General features: G+C 43.0%; 1 protein-coding gene across 10 annotated transcripts in view; it reads right to left on the bottom strand.

Annotated features, from left to right (window-relative positions):
* The window catches only part of KALRN (kalirin RhoGEF kinase), a 684,790-nt gene that overhangs the window by 56,076 nt on the left and 609,379 nt on the right, over window positions 1-19,335 (bottom strand). For 4 of the 10 annotated variants that reach the window (XM_090277665.1, XM_090277675.1, XM_090277710.1 and 1 more), the window contains 3 exons: window positions 8,747-9,030; window positions 7,500-7,604; window positions 4,123-4,218 (listed from right to left, as the gene is read on the bottom strand). In XM_090277665.1, coding sequence (XP_090133791.1) covers window positions 4,123-4,218; window positions 7,500-7,604; window positions 8,747-9,030 — 485 coding nt within the window. The remainder of the gene's footprint in view (window positions 1-4,122; window positions 4,219-7,499; window positions 7,605-8,746; window positions 9,031-19,335) is intronic. The other 6 variants (XM_090277684.1, XM_090277622.1, XM_090277631.1 and 3 more) reach the window with 3 other exon arrangements.

The following is a 19,335-nucleotide window of genomic DNA, read 5'->3' as shown; positions in this document are numbered from 1 at the left end:
GACCTTTTGCTTTGCGGAACAGTGCCCAACCAACTGAACCACACCAGTTAGGGCTTAACTACAGTTTCTTAATTTTTCCTTCATATTACATGGACCGCATGGCATTGGTTACCTCTTTGGGGGCGACTTCCATTGAGTTCAAGGGCATTTTGAAATGCCAGGTTCAGAACCCAATATGTGACTCACACAGAACTCATGACAGGTGTGGTCTGAGAGCTTTGGGTACCACAGGGCTATTGTTCCACCTAATCTGTACATTGTGCTTTCATTAACCCAGCCTACGACCACACTGGCTATTCTGGCAGCTGTCACACACTGTTGTACTTAAAGTAAAAAGAAAAAGCTCCAGAACTCTTATGGGCTCTAGGTCTTACCCTCTTCTAAGCTAAAGAGCTGATAGGGAACAGGAATACAAGTCTTGGAGATGAAAATGCAACTCAGTATTTGAAAATGTGGCTGAGGAAACAACCAGCTGCTGTTGGCCCCACCACTGCCCCATGGGGGGACGTGTGGGGATGGGAAGAAAGAGAAAGGAAAGGAAAGGACAAGGATTGAATTTTGGTGAGGAGATTCTGAGAAAACAAACCACTGCTCCCCCATTCCTTTCCCTGATACGAGCTTGGTTTTGTACGTCCAGCCAAAGAAATCTCTGTAATTCTAGGCTCACTGCAGGTCCTCAAGAAGTACTTATTAGTGGAAGAAGTTAAAGCCCCTATTATGGTAAACTCACCACAGAAAGGCCATGTGTCCAGAGACATTTGTTGAGAGCCTGTTACAGGGCCGATCAACGCCACCACCATCCTGCACTTGCTCTCCTTTGGGAAATCTGCTCCCCTGGGACTTGTCAGTAACCGCACTCAACCTGTTCAACACCAGACGCACTGCCCACACAGACTGAGGCGAACAGAGACGCCTAGCAGTGCTAAGCTGAGCAGGGGAAGCAGAAAAAAGCTAACCCAAATATGAGAAAATACAGACTTTTGGAAACAATGTTTACTGATGTAAGTGTAAAAGGCTCCTATACATTAGTGGAGGACAAATCATCTACTTGAGGAGGTAAGCTGCAAGTGTGTGGGTTACACAGTGATTGCTGTGGGACTGCAGAAGGCGTCTGGCCTGGGCCGGTCAGGGAAGCCCTTGCCGAGAGATGAGATTTACATGGGTCCTTGTATAACTATTATGCTTTAGGTAAGCAAAAATAAGACGGAGAACATTCCAGAGAAGTAGAGTGGTGGGAACAGAAATTTGGAGAGAGCAAAGCCAAATGTGTGTTTGGGGATAGTGAAGAGAACAATTCCGAATTCATCAACCAGCTGGAAAGACAGGCTGGAGAGAAGGCTACAAAACATTAGAATTCTGGGTAAATGTGGACTTTATGGGCCAGCAATTTCCAAACTTTGAGTATATACGTCTACCAGTAAGCATAATTTTGGTTATGTATTCCTAAAGCATGTAACTTAATCATAAACTGTATATCTGTTACTGTATTACCATATGTACATATTAAAACATACACAAAACCATGTAAAACGATGAGATAGAGATGCTGCTATTTTCTTCCTGCATCTCAATCAACTGTCTTGTGTATCTGAAGGCACCCCACAGCGGAAACAACTGCTTGCATAGGCTCTAGGGAGGTCATGAGCCTTCTCCCGGAAGGAGACAAAACAGTGCTTGTGAAAGGCCCAGCTGGAGAGCGGGGCTGGGAGGCAGGCCAGGGTGGGCAAGATCAAGTAATGGATACCACAATAGTCCAGGCATGAGCTCAGGGCCCAGGCTCAGGTGGCCAAAGAGAAAATGCAAAAAAAGGATCATTTTTTTAAATACTCACCTGAGGACATGCTTACTGATTTTTTTCTAGAGAGAGGGGAAGGGAGGGATAGAGAGACAGGGACAGAAACATTAATGTGAGAAACGTCGATCAGTTGCCTACAGTCGGGTACAAAAACCCACAACCTAGGTTTGTGCCCTGACTAGGAATTGAACCCACGACCTTTCGGTTTACAGGACGACACTCCCACCAACTGTATCACACCAGCAAGGGCAGGATGATTTGTAAGGAAAAAAAATTTACATGGTATTTGGAGGACGAAGAGGCTGTATGGACAAGTTTAGAGAGGGAAAGAGAGCAAGTGAGGAGTGGTCAGAGGCATGTGCTTTGAAAAGTCAATGCAGGCCCAGCTCCCACCAGTGGGACAGGGAGAGACGGAAGGAAAATGAATGGCCCTCCAGAGTTTGACACTAGTTACTGAAAACATAGCTAAGTTTTGTTCTTTTTTTTAATTAGGAAGGAAAGAAGAAAAAGAAGAAAGTCATATGTGTTAAATTTCATTGGTACCCCATAAGAGCTCGGATATTTAAAACAGGAGTTCCTGTAATTAAAATTATTATCAGGCAGCTTTCCCAGGACAGCATCCATAGTTTTCCTCTCATTTCCGGGCCAAATGGAGGAGGGTTTACATGGCGCCAATTGACAGGACTGCCCAACGGAAGTCTGGCAGAAACACACACATCTATCCTAATGAGAATTGCAAGAAAAACCAAGTGGGTGACAAAAATGAGAGCAAAGGAAAGGAAAAGGCTTCAAAATTATAATCCCGTACTAACACATTTAAATGTAAAAATATGGGAGTAGGGGAACAGCTTTACCCGGAAAGGAGCTCTTTCACCAGCATTAATGCCCAGACCCCAAACCAGCTCAGACTCGTCATGGGATGTGCACCAGCTCCCTTAACGTCTTGTGGTGAGGCATCCACATACTTGTGCCCATCCCCCTTCATAATCAGCAATCTACTTGTGTAAGACTTTGCTAGAAGACTATCTGAGGTCCCCAAATAAAATTACTCAGTGCTTTCAAAGATCCAATCTGTTAGAAACAAGGTCATAGTGACTCCCAAACCAGTAGCAAAGTCATTGGTAACAAAAGGCAAATGTAATTGAAGGGTCTTAAGGGCAAATGTAATTAAAGGATCTCTGAGAAGGGAGTGGATAACATTCGTCGGCAGCCGTCCGTCTCGAGAGACGATGGTGTAGCTTCTTAAGAGTCTATCTGCACCGCCAAGAATGGCTGTGCAGTCCGACTCGGGAGTGACACGGTATCTGTCTCCTCCCGTGTTGAATCGACATCTTGCGATGACGCTGGAGTGTCCTCTCCAGTGAAGCTGAAGCTACAGAGCCTGGGCAGGGTGATATGGAGGGTCTGCTGTTGCCCATGCAGCAGACCCCCCCTCTCTTCGCAGCTGAAGGGCCCAAGGGAAAGACGGAGTCAATACAGCTTGGCTTCAGGTGCGCCGCAGGAGTTGCCGGTGTTGACTACAACGTCAAACCGCCTTAGGGACTCCGGCTCCGGATTTTCTGTCAGGGTTTACTCCCTTAGCCTTTCCCCTGAAGAGGTATGCCGCAAGGCAGCGGAGGTTTTTTGGAGTCAGAGTTTTCCTTCTCTGAGTGGATAACATTAGCATATTCACAAATCACAATAGGGGCATTTAGATGAACGGGTTAGATTGTACCTCCGGAGTATCCAGTCATGGAGAAACGGGGAAGGAGGAGAGGGGAGGGGAAACTAGTTGCGTTAGGGTGGGGAAGCTAAGACTATAAAACCAGGTTCCTTTGTCTACTTGGGGCGCACATTCTCCTGGCTATGAGGGTGCGCCCGGCTCTGCAGACTCGTGAATAAAGGCCTCGCTTTACTGCTCAAGTCCTGTGTCCCGGTTTTTATTGTGAGCGTTTCTCACAAATCCATGTTCTGTGTCTCAGCAGCAAAGTTAGCTTCAGGGCTAACCAGATACACATCAGTCACTGTTAAAATGTCAGTCACTGTTAAAATGTCACTCCCTGGAGGCCAGTGGACCCAGCTTACAGGGAGGCTATTTTGTCTCGGATACTTTTCACCTCTCATCAATGTCACAATCCCAAAAGAGCCTGTTAACTGCCCATACCTGTTCCCAAACAAATCCCCAAAGCACTCTGGGCACAGCATTTTAGGAAGTACGGTTAGCTGGAGCAATCCTGGAGGAGGAATGAGGGTAGGTGCAAAAGAGAAGATTGCTGATGGATGCCAGGCCCTTGGAGTCACGTGGAGGTGAGACACAGGCAGAACTGCCGCCAGGACCCCCCACTTACCAGCTTGCTTTTGACCAACTGTTCTATTGCACTGACAAGGTCTGCAGCAGTAGGCACGTCGGTGGAAGCCTGCCGGGCTGCTAGCAAAGAGGAGGACTGCAAGACATTGAGCAGCAGAGGAAAAGCAGATTAGCAAGGAATGAGGAATAGCAATTAGCAAGCAAAATAGCAAGTCCAAAGCTCAAGGAAGGCAAGGCCAGCAAAGCTCTATGTTTCCAGGAAGAGAGGACAGAGAGAGATGAGGGGTGTGGGTGTGGCCAGGCCTGCCAGACCCTTTGTCAGAAATTCTGGCCAGAAGTAAAGAAGGAATGAGACTAGCTCTCCTTAGGCAGGCCACCAAAGGAGCTGAGGGGTGGGGCTGCTGTGTTCCCCGAGGGACCGGTAGGTAAGGGCTGTGCCCACTGACAGCAGTTGGGCTGGGGGTGAGGGGCAGATAAGACTTTGGCCACTACAAGGCTGCCAGTTGCTATTCTAGGTATGAAAGGAGTCAAAAACGTAGCCTTGGGTGTGTCTGAAGAAGAAAAATTGTCCTTGCTCTACTTGGGTATAGCTCTTAAATATAGATCTTCACTGTGTGTCAAGCAAAAATTAAAAATGCTGAGGACAGGGCACTTAGAAACCAGAGAGGGAGACACCCCCGCCCCCCCCATGCACACGCAGACACACACTTCTCCAGTCTGGAACACTAGGAAGTAATAAAGGGCTTGTGCATCTTGTGCTGGAGAACAAGGAACTCTCCTGTCCACGGAGAAGGGAGGCTCAGGCCCAGGGCCTGTCCCTCTCCTCCTGCAGCCACAGTAAGGATTGGTCATGTGACTGTTCGGGCAATGGTTTGGGGATTCCTGCTCGCTGAAGGGTGGTGGTATATTTTATTCGTGCTCCTACTTAGGAAGCAACTGGGGGAAACGATGACCCCTGCGCGCACATGCTCGCTTTTGGTCCTGGCACATCAGAGCAGAGGCAATGGTGCCCCAGGGCCCAGGACGCATGCGCCTTCCACTTGGGCACTAAGGACTCTGGGAGTAGAGCTGAATGTCCTGGCTGGGCTCTGGTTTCTAGTTTCTCCCTGAAGTTAGGGGGGAGAGTTTCAGAAAGGAAGCTTCTTGTTGTCTAATCTAAGTGTGGGCTTAGGTCTTTGCTTCTGAGATGGGGTAAAAAGATCAAATAAATGTAATTAAGAGAGATATAAAAAACATTCCTTTTTTTCTCTCCTGTGGGATACAGGAAAAAAGTGTCAATCTGTATCCAAGTTCTCCATTTTTTGATCTAGTAATCCTGCCCACGGCGACTTTGTCCCAGGGACGGCAGGGAAAAGGACAAAGGCTGCACGTAACAGGGTCTGCGGCGGTGCCATCCAGAGCAGCAAAACCCGGAAACAGCCTAGGGTATCCGCAAACAGGCTGGTCAAGCTAATATGGTGCATCAAGTAAAGGAAATACTCTAAAGATAGTAAAATTATAGTTATGAAGGTAAAATTAATAGGATTTTAGGAAACAGTAAATAAAACACACATGAACAAATATTAGAAGGAAACATGGAGAATTAATTGCACAATATTAACAATGGGCAGACTCTTAAAAATTCCTTTTACGCTGTGGTAAAAATTATATTTATAAATCCAAAGCCATTTGCTAGAAGTTTTGAGGATCACCAAATATTCCAGAAAAACAAAGGTACAGAAGTCCAACAAGCAGGACTGAGGAGGGTTAATGAGTCTAAAAAGGGACTCTTGCCATCTGCCTTATTTTTGGCTAAGGAACTACATGAATGTCAGTTAAAAATGATCCAGAAACAACATAACATCCTTTTCCCCCAACCAAGCTGCTTCTGTGGGTACTAGAGGGGGAGGGTTCATGACCTTTACTTGTGTTATACAAGCTGGCACCTCAGTGTGGAGGACTGTGTGGGATGGCAAATAATGCAACATGAGTGTCCTACTCCTTACATGCACGACCACTGCTTACAGAACACTTCACAGGGATAGGCCTCTGGAAGCACAGCAGGCCGGTTCTCGTTCACATCTCAAGGGGAAGTGCAGCCCATCTCTGCCTCTGGGATTCTAGGATGGCACCATGCTATGCTTCCTGCTACTTTTTTTCCCAACAGTCAAGAGTCAGAGCTGGCCCTGGAGAACAGGGTCACCAACGTCACCTTAGAAGGGGCCACAACTGTGTGCTTCTTATGGATGAGTCACAGAGGGGGGGCAGCAGCCACATCTGAGTCATCATCCTGTCCCTGTGGCACAGAGGAAGCCCTCAAGTAATGCCTGTGGGTTAATGACCCAACTGTAAAGCAGAATTAAAATAAGAACTGCGATACCACCAGAAATGCTGAAGCATCACACAGTCCTTTCTGCATTGTACCCTGAGGGGTATGGTATGCTGGGCCCACAGCATCAGAGGAGCCTGCCCCACTGCAGGGCAGAGCACCAGAGAGCACAGGGAGATCCGGGACAGACACTACGCCACTGCCACTGCCACCCCCATCCCCACCCCCACCACTGAGCAACAGTCTGAAAAGCAAAGGCAAAGTACAGTCACGAACTGCAGTCACCACCCCAACTCCAGAGTCCAAAGGACAGCAACACTAAGAGAAGGCAGGAAAACCACAATGCAGTGAAAGTGTCTGTAAGGAAAGTGAGTGACGAAGCACATGATTAAAGTAGCCTCGAGCCTCGGGTCAGAAGCTGAAGGCACAGCCAACCTCAGCCCCTGCTCCAGAACAACCGGAATGACCACTCTGCGATTAGAGGCCCAGTGGACATCACACTTCAGACACCCATGAGCCTCTGCCAGGGAGTCAGAGCATTTTGCACAACAGAGAACTTGAGCAAGCTGGCATGTTAGGTTGGCCCACCCTTGACAGCAACCTCTCCTTAGCAGCATCTCTACGCTCACACTGTGCCTATAGAACTTTAACAGCACTGGGCTTGACTGGAAGTTACCATCATTTCAGTTTCAGAGTTGAGCACAGGGAAAACAATCAACTAACACATAGGTCATACAGTCAGGGACAAGGAAATGACCATAGCCTAGAACCACCTCAGATTCCTTTTAGAGACTAATAATGCCTTTTGGGATCTGCTGCTTCCAAACACACAGAGCCATTACCCTTCATCAAGAGGACAAGCTGCCAGGCGGGTTCCCTCTCTGAGTATTCTATGCACATGTCTCACTGCCCAGAATGAAGTCAGGCATCTAGGGACAGGGAGGGGATCCCCACCAAATACAGTCAGAATCTACATCACCATAGGTTTGAGTGATGTAAGAGATAATGAGGTGAGAGTATTACTACCGCCCCTCCACCCCCAAACACACAAAACGAAATCGCATGCATTAGGTACTGCTCTTTCAAGTGAGAAGGGAAAGAAGCCCTACCATCTCATCCTGCGTAGGGTCATTGTCAAAGATCTTCATAGGCGGAGGGAGGGGCGTATGTGATTCTTCGTCTGGCTCATCTTCACCCCAACCTTTCTTGCTCTTCTAGAACAAAAGAGCAGCATTAGTCACTGTTTCATATAAAGATGCCAATGGACTTGCAACTTGTAAAAAAGCAACATACGAGATCCCTCCTCTTTCAGCAGACCCCTATTTTTTGGCCTCAGAGTCCTCCTCTGTAGAACAGGTACACTTGCTTACCTCAGAGGACAGTGAGGACATAAGAAATATCCACCTTGCTGAGTAGCCAATGGAAGAGAAGGCTGAGTGTGCTCAACGAGAGCCTCACTTTGTACATTTCTGAAGGACTATTAAACCACAATCTGATCATCACCAGGCTCCACTGCCATTTTCATAGGAACAAATGGCAGACAGCATGAAATTACAAAGAGAGTATGGTTATATATTAGGGAGTATTTCTTAGACACATGAGTGACTAAAGTAGGTTAGTTTGCCAGATAGAATAGCTATCTATTTCCACCAACCAAAACATACCCACTGTATTTTGATCACAGAATCTGAGCTTTGGAAGGACCCTCAGAGGTCATCCTGAACGACCTCTTGGCTAACACAGGCATCTCTCTGGTATATGAGATCACCCAGCCTCCCAAACCCTTCCAGGGTGGGTGTTCATTCATTTTCATGAAGGCTCATTTCATTACTAGTTGACTCCCACTGTAAAGTCTCTCTGAGCTGAAACCTTATCTGTTACAACATTCACCTGTTAATCATAATTCCACTCCCTGGAGCAAAATGGACTGTCTACTCCCTTTTATATGTGGCATTGCTCAAGATACTTGTAAACAGCTATAATCTCCCAGCAGTCTTCTGCTGTCCAAGTGAAATGGTCTCTGTTCATTTATTCCTATTCTAACCGGGCCTTGCAAGGTTGGATGCAGTCCTTAGCAGTGGCAGGGCACTAGGTGACCAACTGGCTTGCCTTAGAGACAAGTCTGGCAAAATGGGGTCTGTGTGCTAGATATCCTAGGTGCTGGTCAGTCTGAATTGGTCAGAAATCAAACTGGCAAGGTCTCGAGAATACAGAGAACTTGGGTTACTTAGGTTCAATAACAAACACTCCTGGGGACCGGAGAGTGTCTAGTTCACCACACCTGTGGAAAGATGCCTACAGGGGTCCAGGATGGAGGAATGTCAGAAGCCCCTTCCTGATGGCCACGTGTCAATACCTCATCAGCGCTGTCTCCCTGAGGGGTCGTCTCATCCCCAGGCTTGGGAGATCCTAGGTCGAAGCTCTTCCGACCATCGCGCACTTTCTTCTGCTTCTTGATGTTTCCGTCTGTTTTCCCACTGTTAAGCCGGCGCACGGGACTCGTCAGCCACTTCTTAAGGGTGTTGGTGGAGCGCTTGGGACCAGGAGAGCTGTGGATGGAGTTCAGGGAGGGCTGAGCTTGCAGGTTGGCCACTGACTCGGACTTGCCTCCATTTTCACTTGAGGAATGAGAGTATGCATCTGAGGAAGAAGGACAGACAGACATAGCATGTCAAAGGCAGTGAAGGCACCTGCCAGCCTGGGAGTAAGACAGCTCTGGCCTCAGGAAGCTAGGACACAGGCAGAATGTCGAGGCCAACTGCAGACCCCAGTCAAGGACATGCTCTCGGGAACAGAAATAATAGCCAACAGTCACTCAGCTTTTAATGTATGAGGCATCACTGCAGATGCTGTGGGTCCAGGAGGAAAGAGAAGACAAAGATACATGCCTTCGTGGAAAAAGCAAGGTCCTCAGTAAGTTATCAACCAATGACAATGTCATAGAGCACCTACTAGTGTTTTCTAAGTCAAAGAGTTTATTTTCATAGACCTTTGATTTAGCGACACACACACACACACTCGCACAGAAGCAGAGAGGAGAGTAGAGTGAAAGAGCAGATCAGTCAGAGCACAAAAAGTAAAGACAAATTCACACAGAAATATGTGACTAATTGCCAAAGTGCTGTTATGAACTCTAAACAATAATGCAGTGGAGTTCAGAGCAGGGTCAGATCAGTGTTGGCAGGACTGGTCTGCAAAGGTTTGCTGGAAGAGATGTATCTGACTATGGGAGAAGGGAGAAGAAATTCCAAAAGGGGGAGAGGGTGGGGACAAAGCATAGAGCAAGGAAAATGGAAAATTTAAGTTACCATAGCCCATAAGTAGATCTTTTGAATAAAATGAATATTAACAGGGAAGAAGAAACTGGATAGAAAGATTAGTGAGGGTATTTAATAATAAACTAGGGGAGTATGAACTTCATTGTGAGATTTTACCGGAATGACAATAAAAGGGTTTTTTTTTGTTTTTGTTTTTTTGGTTTGTTTGTTAATTAATCTAGTAGTTATACAAAGTCTGTCTAGAAAAAGTCCAGCTATTGTTAATATAATGAGAATGGTTTGTGTGACATTGATGTGACCTGGCAGCCAACGAGAGTGGACTGGAATGCGCATGCATGAACAATGACGACTTCACTGTACTACTCATTGGGGGCGGTAGATGCTGCTGAGTGAGCATGTGTGCTGTGTGGCCATTTCATTCAAAATGACTGAGTAGAGCAAAGAACCTGCATCAGATTTTGTGTTAAGCTTGGACATTCCTCCATGGAAACTATTTGGATGAATCAGAAGGCCGCAGCTATGGGCCACTGGTGATTGACAGCTTCATCATGACAACGGGCCTGCTCATGCATCATGTCTTATGCAGTTTTTTTGCGAAACATCAAATCACCCAGGTGACTCAGCCCCGCTACAGCCCGGTTTTGGCGCCCTGTGACTTTTGGTTTTTCCCAAAACTAGAATCACCTTTGAAAGGGAAGAGATTTCAGACTGTTGATGAGATTCAGGAAAATATGACAGGGCTGCTGATGGAGACTGGGAGAACTGTGTGAGGTCCCAAGGTGCCTACTCTCAAGGGGACTGAGACGTCATTGTTCTATGTACAATGTTTCTTGTATCTTGTATGTTCTTCAACACAAGTCTCTATTTTTCATCATACATGGCTGGACACATCCTGGACAGACCTTGAATACGCATATTCCTCAGAAGTGGAGGTTAGAATCCAGAAGGCTACACTCGGGCTGTGCTCAGGGACTGCAAAGGAATTAATGTGAGGCATTTCAAAGCAAGAAGTGATATCATTAGTGTCTGGATGTTAAGTAAAGGTGAGTTATGTCCCTGTATGCTGCGTTTTCTCATTACCAAAATGGTCTTGGGGGAATACCTGACCAGCTTTACCTTGCCCCCAATGCTCCTCTCCCATCACCCCAGTGCCAGTTTGCATACTGATAGTTAAACCAAACTCATGACTAGGTATTTAAACAAATTATTGGAGTGGTTTTTACATACCTACTTATCTCAAAGACTGAATCACCTTTCCCCATAATGCCTTGGAGGCCCTCTGGCCTAGACAGAGAAGAAACAAAGTCCTGAGAGAAGGTGAATGGACGTTTTTGCCAACAGAGAGCCATCTCCAGGTTCTATAACCAGCTGATCTCACAGGCACCAAGCTTGACCTTGCAGGGGCTTTCTTAGATATTGCTAGAGTTTTGTACATATTTTAGAAAAGAACAGCAGAATATTTGCATTTAGAAGCACAGAAAATGAGCTCCTGAAGTTCTCTGGTATGAAGAACAACTTACACTGTTGCTCTGTTGAGGGAATATTTGGGGATCAACTGACTTGGTTGGCGTCCCTTTAAGGACAAAGTTGTAATCTTATCTCAGAGAATTCTTTGCTGGCTGTGGGTTTGGTTATGTTGACATTATTTCTGAAGTGTTGGTACGGGTCAAACTCCTGTTTCTCAGAAGCCTGGGTGATAAACATCTCCCCAGCACTGGCAGTGGAACCAGGGCCTTTCTGTTATCTTTCTGCTGATAAGCTTTTTATTCACCGAGCCCCTGCGATGCCACATGGCTTTATTAAATCCAAGTCTTCAAAACTTAGGTTTATCAGCACATACTCTGTCAGCAGAACTAGAGGCCCAGCCTCATTAATCATGCCTTGTGTGACTAAGCAAGACAGATGACTGTTCAAATTTTCTGTTCCATAGCAAATCCTAACCTGGCTTTGAGATTCACTAACACAAAATTCGACTGACCATTCTTTTCCTCCCATTATCATCTGGTTCTGCTTTGGTGCATTCTGCACAAATTAATGGCAAGAGTACAAATTACAAATCAAGAGTATTCTCAATTTTGTTTTTTTTCCTATGTAAAGAATTAGGGCCATTCAACCACAGTCCATGTAAAAGAGAATTCAAGATGTGGATGCAATCTATGATTCATCATCTAGTTAGAATCATGACAGAACCATTTCTAAATCATTTTTTCTTTTTCTTTTTTTTTTGTCTTTCAGTTTTGAGATATAATTGTTTTATATTTATAATTGTTTCAGTTTTGAGACATATAACATTGTATTTGTCTAAGGTATACAACATGATTTGATATATGTATATGTATTGTGACTTGTTTACTATTCTAAGTTTAATTAACATCTATCTCACGTAGTTAAAATTTTTTTCTTGTGATGAGAACTTTCACTAAATCACTTCAAATGTATGGCTATAAAAGAATATGGCATCATTTAGTTTAGAAAACTTGTACTTAGTTTATTACTACTCCAAGGAATGATTGGCATGTTATGCTCCTTCCATCTCTGGAAGATTGCTGCAATTAAGCTGTTTGAAAATTTATTCTAGTACCTTTCCAGGCACAGCAGTTAAGGTACTGATCTGTAACATCTTCAACAATAATAGTGTTGTCTCATCAAATCTTTATAAGCTGAGGTAGGTGCTATTTTATCCTCATTTTAAGAAACAGAAAATCAGAATATTTTAGGACCCCCAAGGCTCATAATAAAGCTGCGAGGCAAGACTGAAATCCAGATCTGACTTCACTGCACAAATATCTAATTTTATTCCTATTTCTGTGCTCATTCCAAATACTCCTTTAGTCTCTATAATTATTGTAAAAAGGAGCATGAAGTCACTGTCTTTGTAACATTTCAAATATGCATTTATATAAATTTATATAAGTTGTAAAATTTTAATACTGAAAATAGTCTTGGTAGCACTAATTTTATGGAGAAGGCAATGGAGTTTTTGATATGGGAAACCCACTGTCACAATTAAGTTGATCACAAAGCTAGGACCAGAATCCAGTCATCTCTGTCTGCTCTGGCACTTTGAAACAATGCTTCCTCTTTAGCCCTTAGGTACAGAAACTACCCATTAGACTGATGTCTGGTTTTAAGTCCCTGGGAAGACAAATGTGTCTCTAGACACTGCAGGTAATAAAGTTCCCTAGATGTTCCCAATTGGCTTTCTAGATCAGGAAAAAAAAAAAAAATCACAAATTCTGAGGCTAATTTTACTATAAATTATTTTTAAATACAGAAAAATTTAACATCCATATAGCTACCACTTAGATATAATAAGTGTAAATATTTTTGCCGTATTTGCTTCAGTTTTAAGAAATGAAATATCATATAGTTGAAGCCTTTTTATTATTTTTGCCTATTTGCAATCCTATCACCCACTTTCCCTTCTATGTTGTTAGCCACTTATTGTGTATGGAAATATATTTTGTTTTATATTTTATATAATTATTGTAATGGTTCACTCCTGAGTCAGACTGCACAGCCATTCTTGGCGGTGCAGATAGACTCTTAAGAAGCTACACCATCGTCTCTCGAGACGGACGGCTGCCGACGATTGTAATGGTATGATTTTGTAACTTGCTCTTTTATTCAAAATTATTTATTTATCTACATTCATATATGTAGATCTATATACTTAATTCACTTTAATTGTTGAATGATATTCCTTCTTAGGATATATGATGTTCGTAATATATTTTCATAACAGTAGACATTTAGGTTGTTATGCACACACCCCCCCACACAGGCGTATAGTGATTTTAAGCAATCCTGTACAGGTCTCTTTGCTTATGTGTTTGAATTCCTCTAGGACAGGGCTTCCCAAACTATCTGTGGTCAGACCCAGTTTTCTTATTTCCAGTCTGTTTTGGGTCAATACTTTCATAACATACGAAGTCACATTCTTGGTTGTCATAGAAATGTCAAATTATTATAAAAGCTTCTAAATGCTCTCATTTCCTTTACTTATCTCACTGTGGATTGGAAACAAATAGCTCACCTTTGCTGTCTGCAGATCACACACTGAGTAGCACCACTCTCAACTCTACAGCATTTAAAGTATATCTAAGGTCTGTCTGAAAAAAGTCCAGCCATTGTTAATATAACGAGAATGGTTTGTGTGACATTGATATAACCTGGCAGCCGAGGAGAGTGGACTGGAATGTGTGAACAATGATGCCTTCACTGTACTAGTCAGTGGGGGCAGTAGATGCTGCTGAGTGAGCATGTGTGCTGTGTGGCCATCACATTCAAAATGGCTGAGTGAGTAGAGCAATAAATCTGCATCAAAAATTTTTTAAAGATTTTATTTATTTATTTTTAGAGACAGGAAGAGAGGGAAAAAGCAAAGGAGAGAAACATCAATGTATGGTTGCCTCTCACGCACCCCCAACTGGGGACTTGCCCTGCGACAGAGGCATGTGCCCTGACAGTGCATCAAATTTTGCATTAAGCTTGAACACTCCTCCGTAGAAACCATTCAGATGATTCAGAAGGCTGTAACTACGGGCAACTCGTGATTGGCAGTTTCATCATGACAACGCACCCGCTCATGTATCATGTCTCGTGCAGAGTTTTTTTGCGAAACAACAAATCAGCCAGGTAGCTCAGCCTACCTATGGCCCAGGTTTGGTGCCCTGTGACTTCTGGTTTTTCCCAAAACAAAAATCACCTTTGAAAGGGAAGAGATTTCAGACTGCCAAGGAGATTCAAGAAAACATCATGAGACAGTTGGGAGAACTGTGTGAGGTCCCAAGGTGCTGAGACCTCAGAGTCCTATGTACAATGTTTCTTGTATCTTGTATGTTCTTCAATAAACATCTCTATTTTTCATATTACATGTCTGGATACCTTCTTGACAGACCTCGCACATCGAAGTGGAGCTCTGGGTTTAGGGGATGCATGTCATCAACTTCACGAGGTACCATCACACTGCTCTCTGAGCTACTCCCACCAATTGTGTGCGGAAGTTCTCATCTTCCTGCCTTATGTGTGCCCATTCACACAGAATTTTCCTCCAGAAAAATTAAAACATATTCTCCCTAACCCTAAACACATACTTCCAGGAAGTAAACTGAGATAAATGTAGAATGCTTCAAGAAGAAATGAAAAGGTAAACCCCTGTGTCCCTAGATCGATAGGAAATGCATTCTATAGTTGGTATCACAGCCACAATTGGAAAAATAGAAAATTTGGCAGGGTAATCCATGAAGTTGAAGGTCCAGCTTCATAGACTGAGAGGCAGAAGCTTATGTGCTTGGGCATGGGAATACCATGATACTAAGAAATCAAGGAAATCTAAGTAAGCCAACAAGCAACAAACTCTTATCCATCAGCAGACTTTACCCTATGTTTCTTCCCTATTTTCTTCACTTACCAAGCTACGTCTCTAAACCACCCAATTTCTTTCTTAATACCTGAGGGAAAAAGACATTCTATGTGGTCACAAAACATATTCCGAAGCTTAATCAATAACTAGAGACTTCTCGACACCAGCACTCATCTTTTAATGAGATTTTGTTGAAGTTGATTTTGAGAAGCTCTGATTGTCTGATCATTTTTCTGTCTTGATTATCTAACCTAAGAACAATCTCCTGGTGCCTACTCAGTGGATTGCAACAACAGAGGTGACCTGGGTACTGACCCTGCTCTGCCATTAACTAGCTAGGTGGCACCAGACAGACACTCAGGTCTCTGTCTGTTCATCAGCAAAATGGAAAGATGATTGACAAAATAGCAGGGTACAAAGAAATTGAAGGCATTTCTGTACACCAACAATAAAATATCAGAGATAGAAATTTAAAAAAATCCCATTTGCTATAGCAACAAGAAAAATAAAGTACCTAGGAATAAACTTAACAAGGAGATAAAAGACCTGTACTCAGAAAACTACATAACACCGAAGAAAGAAATTAAGGAAGATACATATAAATGGAAGCATATACCATGTTCATGGATGGGAAGAATCAACATCATTAAAATGTCCATACTACCCAAAGCAATTTACAGATTCAACGCAATCCCTATTAAAATACCAATGACATATTTCACAGACCTAGATTAACTACTTCAAAAATTTATATGGAACCAAAAAATACCCTGAATAGCCAAAGCAATCTTGAGACAGAAGAACACAGGAGTAGGAATCACAATACCAGACATCAAACTATACTACAAGGCCATGGTAATCAAAACAGCCTGGTATTGGCATAAGAACAGACATATAGATCAATGGAACAGAATAGAGAGCCCAGAAATAAACCCAGGTCGATATGGTCAACTAATATCTGACAAAGGGGGAAGGAGCATAAAATGGAGTGAGAAGAGCCTTTTCAACAAATGGTGCTGGGAAAACTGGACAGGGACATGCAAAAAAATGAAACCAGACCACCAACTTACACCATACACCAGAATAAACTCAAGATGGATCAAAGACTTAAATGTAAGCCGTGACACCAAAAAAGTCCTAGAGGAAAGTATAGGCAGGAAAATTTCAGATATCCCACATAGCAATATTTTCACCGATACATCTCCTAAGTCAAGGGAAATAAAGAAAAGAATAAACAAATGGGACTACATCAAACTAAAGAGTTCCTGCTCAGCATAAGAAAACATCAGCAAGATGAAAAGGAAACCAACCATATGGGAAAACATATTTGCCAATGATACCTCAGACAAGGGATTGATCTCCAAAATATATAAAGAACTTACACATTCAACACCAAGAAAACAGACAGCCCAATTAAAAAATGGCAAAGGACCTGAACAAACACTTCTCCAAGGAGGATACACAGAGGGTCCATAGACACACAAAAGAATGTTCAACATCACTAGCCATCAGAGAGATGCAAATAAAAACCACAATGAGATACCAATTTACACCAGTCAGAATGGCCATCATCAACAAATCAACAAACAACAGGTGCTGGTGAGGATGTGGAGAAACGGGAACCCTACTGCACTGTTGGGGGGAATGCAGACTGGTGCAGCCACTATGGAAAACAGTATGGAAGTGCCTCAAAAAACTAAAAATGGAACTGCCTTTTGAACCAGTGATTCCACTGCTAGGATTATAACCAAAGAATCCTGAAACCCCAATTCAAAAGAACCTATGCACCCCTATGTTGATAGCAGCACTGTTTACAATGGCCAAGTGCTGGAAACAGCCTAAGTGCCCATCTGTAGATGAGTGGATCAAAAAACTGTGGTACATTTACACAATGGAATACCATGTAGCAGAAAGAAAGAAGGAACCTCTGTCATTTGTGACAACCTGGATGGAACTAGAGAGAATTATGCTTAGTGAAATAAGCCAGGCAAAGAAAGACAAATACCATATGATATCACCTGATACAGGAGACTAAGGAACAACACAAACAAATGAACAAAATTGAACAAGGAACAGAATAATAGTTATCAGCGGGGAGAGGGAGGGAGGGAAGGAGGATAAGTAGGGGAAGGGTCTAGTCAAAGAACATGTATAAATGACACATGGACATGGACAACGGGGTGGGGAATGACTGTGGGAGAAGGGGGGGCTGGGTGGGGGGGAGCAATGGGGGAAAAAATGGGACAACTGTAATTGAAAAACAAACGAACAAAAAATGTAAACATGACACAGATGCATTGAAAGCTTGGCCCCACCGCTGACGAGCTGTGTGGCTCTCAGCCAGTGCTTGAGCCTTTCTATGTTTTGGTCTCTAATCAGTAAATGAAGATAATATTAGTATGTATCCCATAAGGTTATTAGGATTAAGGATTTAATATTTATAAAGTGCTGAAAATACTTTAGACCCATGGGAAGTACCATCTAAGTTAAATCAAAATCAATTAAGCCAGAAAGTCTCCTAATTCCGTGAGTGTGATTTTATTCTGTATGTTCCTTCATTCTACCTGTATGCTTTTCTAAAGGTTAGACTAGATAATTTAAGGCCCTTTTTAGCTTCAAAGTTTTGTGCATCATGAAGCAATGAAAACCTTAATGCTGCCAGTTGCTATTCTATCACGCTCCTTCCCCACTTCAAGTAACTACTTCTAGGACCAATGCCTACAATCTCCTCCAAGAATAAGGTAGTCACATCCTTGGACCAGGCCATTGGTTTCCCCTCCTCCACCATTTGGAAACGTAAGCAGCCTCCTTATGGCTAGTGGTATCTACAAAATTTGAGCTTCTGCTGGAATTTATGACCAGGCAATTGAACACCTGATACAATTAGGGCCTCTGATACGTTTGTTTGTTTTTGTTTTTTAATCACAGCAGCATGTTTCCAAGCAGCACAGGGGATGAGAGCTGTCTGCTTGACATGAAGAGGAAAGCTAGAATAAAGCCCACGAGAGTCTGTGCACTGAACACAGCGTATGTAACAAGTCCACTGTCTACGTGGAATATTGTCTTTCTTTCACTTAGGTAGCCCTTCCTTAGTGAACAAACAAGAGGATACTTGTGTGCAACGCAAGTAGTAATGGATTATACTAGACATTTGTTATATCTAAATATAGCTCCTATATAAACACAATTTCCCCTTTACAAAGTTTCAACTCATATTTATTTCATGTTTATGTTGCATCTTAAAAAAAGCTTCTACCCCTTTTGGTCCAGTGTAAATTTTGCAAAACTATTCTGGAAGCAAAATACATTGTATAGAAGTCACTGAAGATGACAACTTTAGGACACGCAAATGCTCTATGGCTGCATCCACAGGACTGTCATCCACTATTTTTCTAATCACAAAATGTTGATTCAGCCTTCTTTCCACCGACCTCAAAGTGAGCTGAAAATAAAGAAGGACTATAACTCCCAGGCAAAAGGAGAAAACAGTTTTATTAGGTTTGTAGATTTAATATCTCCAAAGACCAGTGTCCCTGAAAGGGTGGGCTGGGCCTCCAGAGAGCCTATGTATGTGTAGGTGCTGCCCAAGGTTTCAGCGGACCCTGAGCACCCCGGATGTGTAACTCTTCATTTTCTACGCTACTTTGAAGGACACAACTCAAGACTGAAGAACTCAATTTCAATCCATTCTTCTGGAGTTCAGTGATAGTATTGAATCACACCCTCAAAATATGTCTTTCACATACTGTATTGTGTTAAGTGCTAACAGAAAATATGGGAGCTTCTTGTTTTATATTAAATAAACCTGTTTTTTCTAAATAGTCAGTGGGTCTATAAATGTCTCCCTGGTATTAATCACGATACTGTATTGAACGCTTTGACGCCAATGACCAAAATCAGAAGAAATCACTAGGTATTTAGTTAATGTTTACAGAAGACTCCTCAATCTCCTGTTCTTTTGTTTTGCTTTAGCTCCAACAATATAAGAGTAATTGTAAACTCCTCCTTATTGCTTTCCATGGCTTAAACTGTATAAGGCAAATGCATTTCAATACATCTGTCTGCAGAGATTATATACCCAAACATTGCTGTTTTCTTTGGTTTTCTAAAATAACTTGCTAAATATAAAAATTACCAATTCTACATATGAGTAAAATTATTATCAAAGAAAAAAATTTTTTTTAAGAGAAAAAGAATTACTGAAGTATTTATACATTGGGAATTGCACATCTAGAGAAGGGCATAGAATTGGAAGGTGGGGGGGGTGGAAATTTCTGGGCAATAAATACATAAATCCAATGC

This window comes from Furipterus horrens, unplaced genomic scaffold (genome assembly GCF_987537825.1).
Source record: "Furipterus horrens unplaced genomic scaffold, mFurHor1.1.pri manual_scaffold_1, whole genome shotgun sequence".
Classification (NCBI taxonomy): domain Eukaryota; kingdom Metazoa; phylum Chordata; class Mammalia; order Chiroptera; family Furipteridae; genus Furipterus; species Furipterus horrens.
The sequence above is the reverse complement of the archived record's forward strand: the minus strand, read 5'-3'. Positions and strand labels throughout refer to the sequence as shown.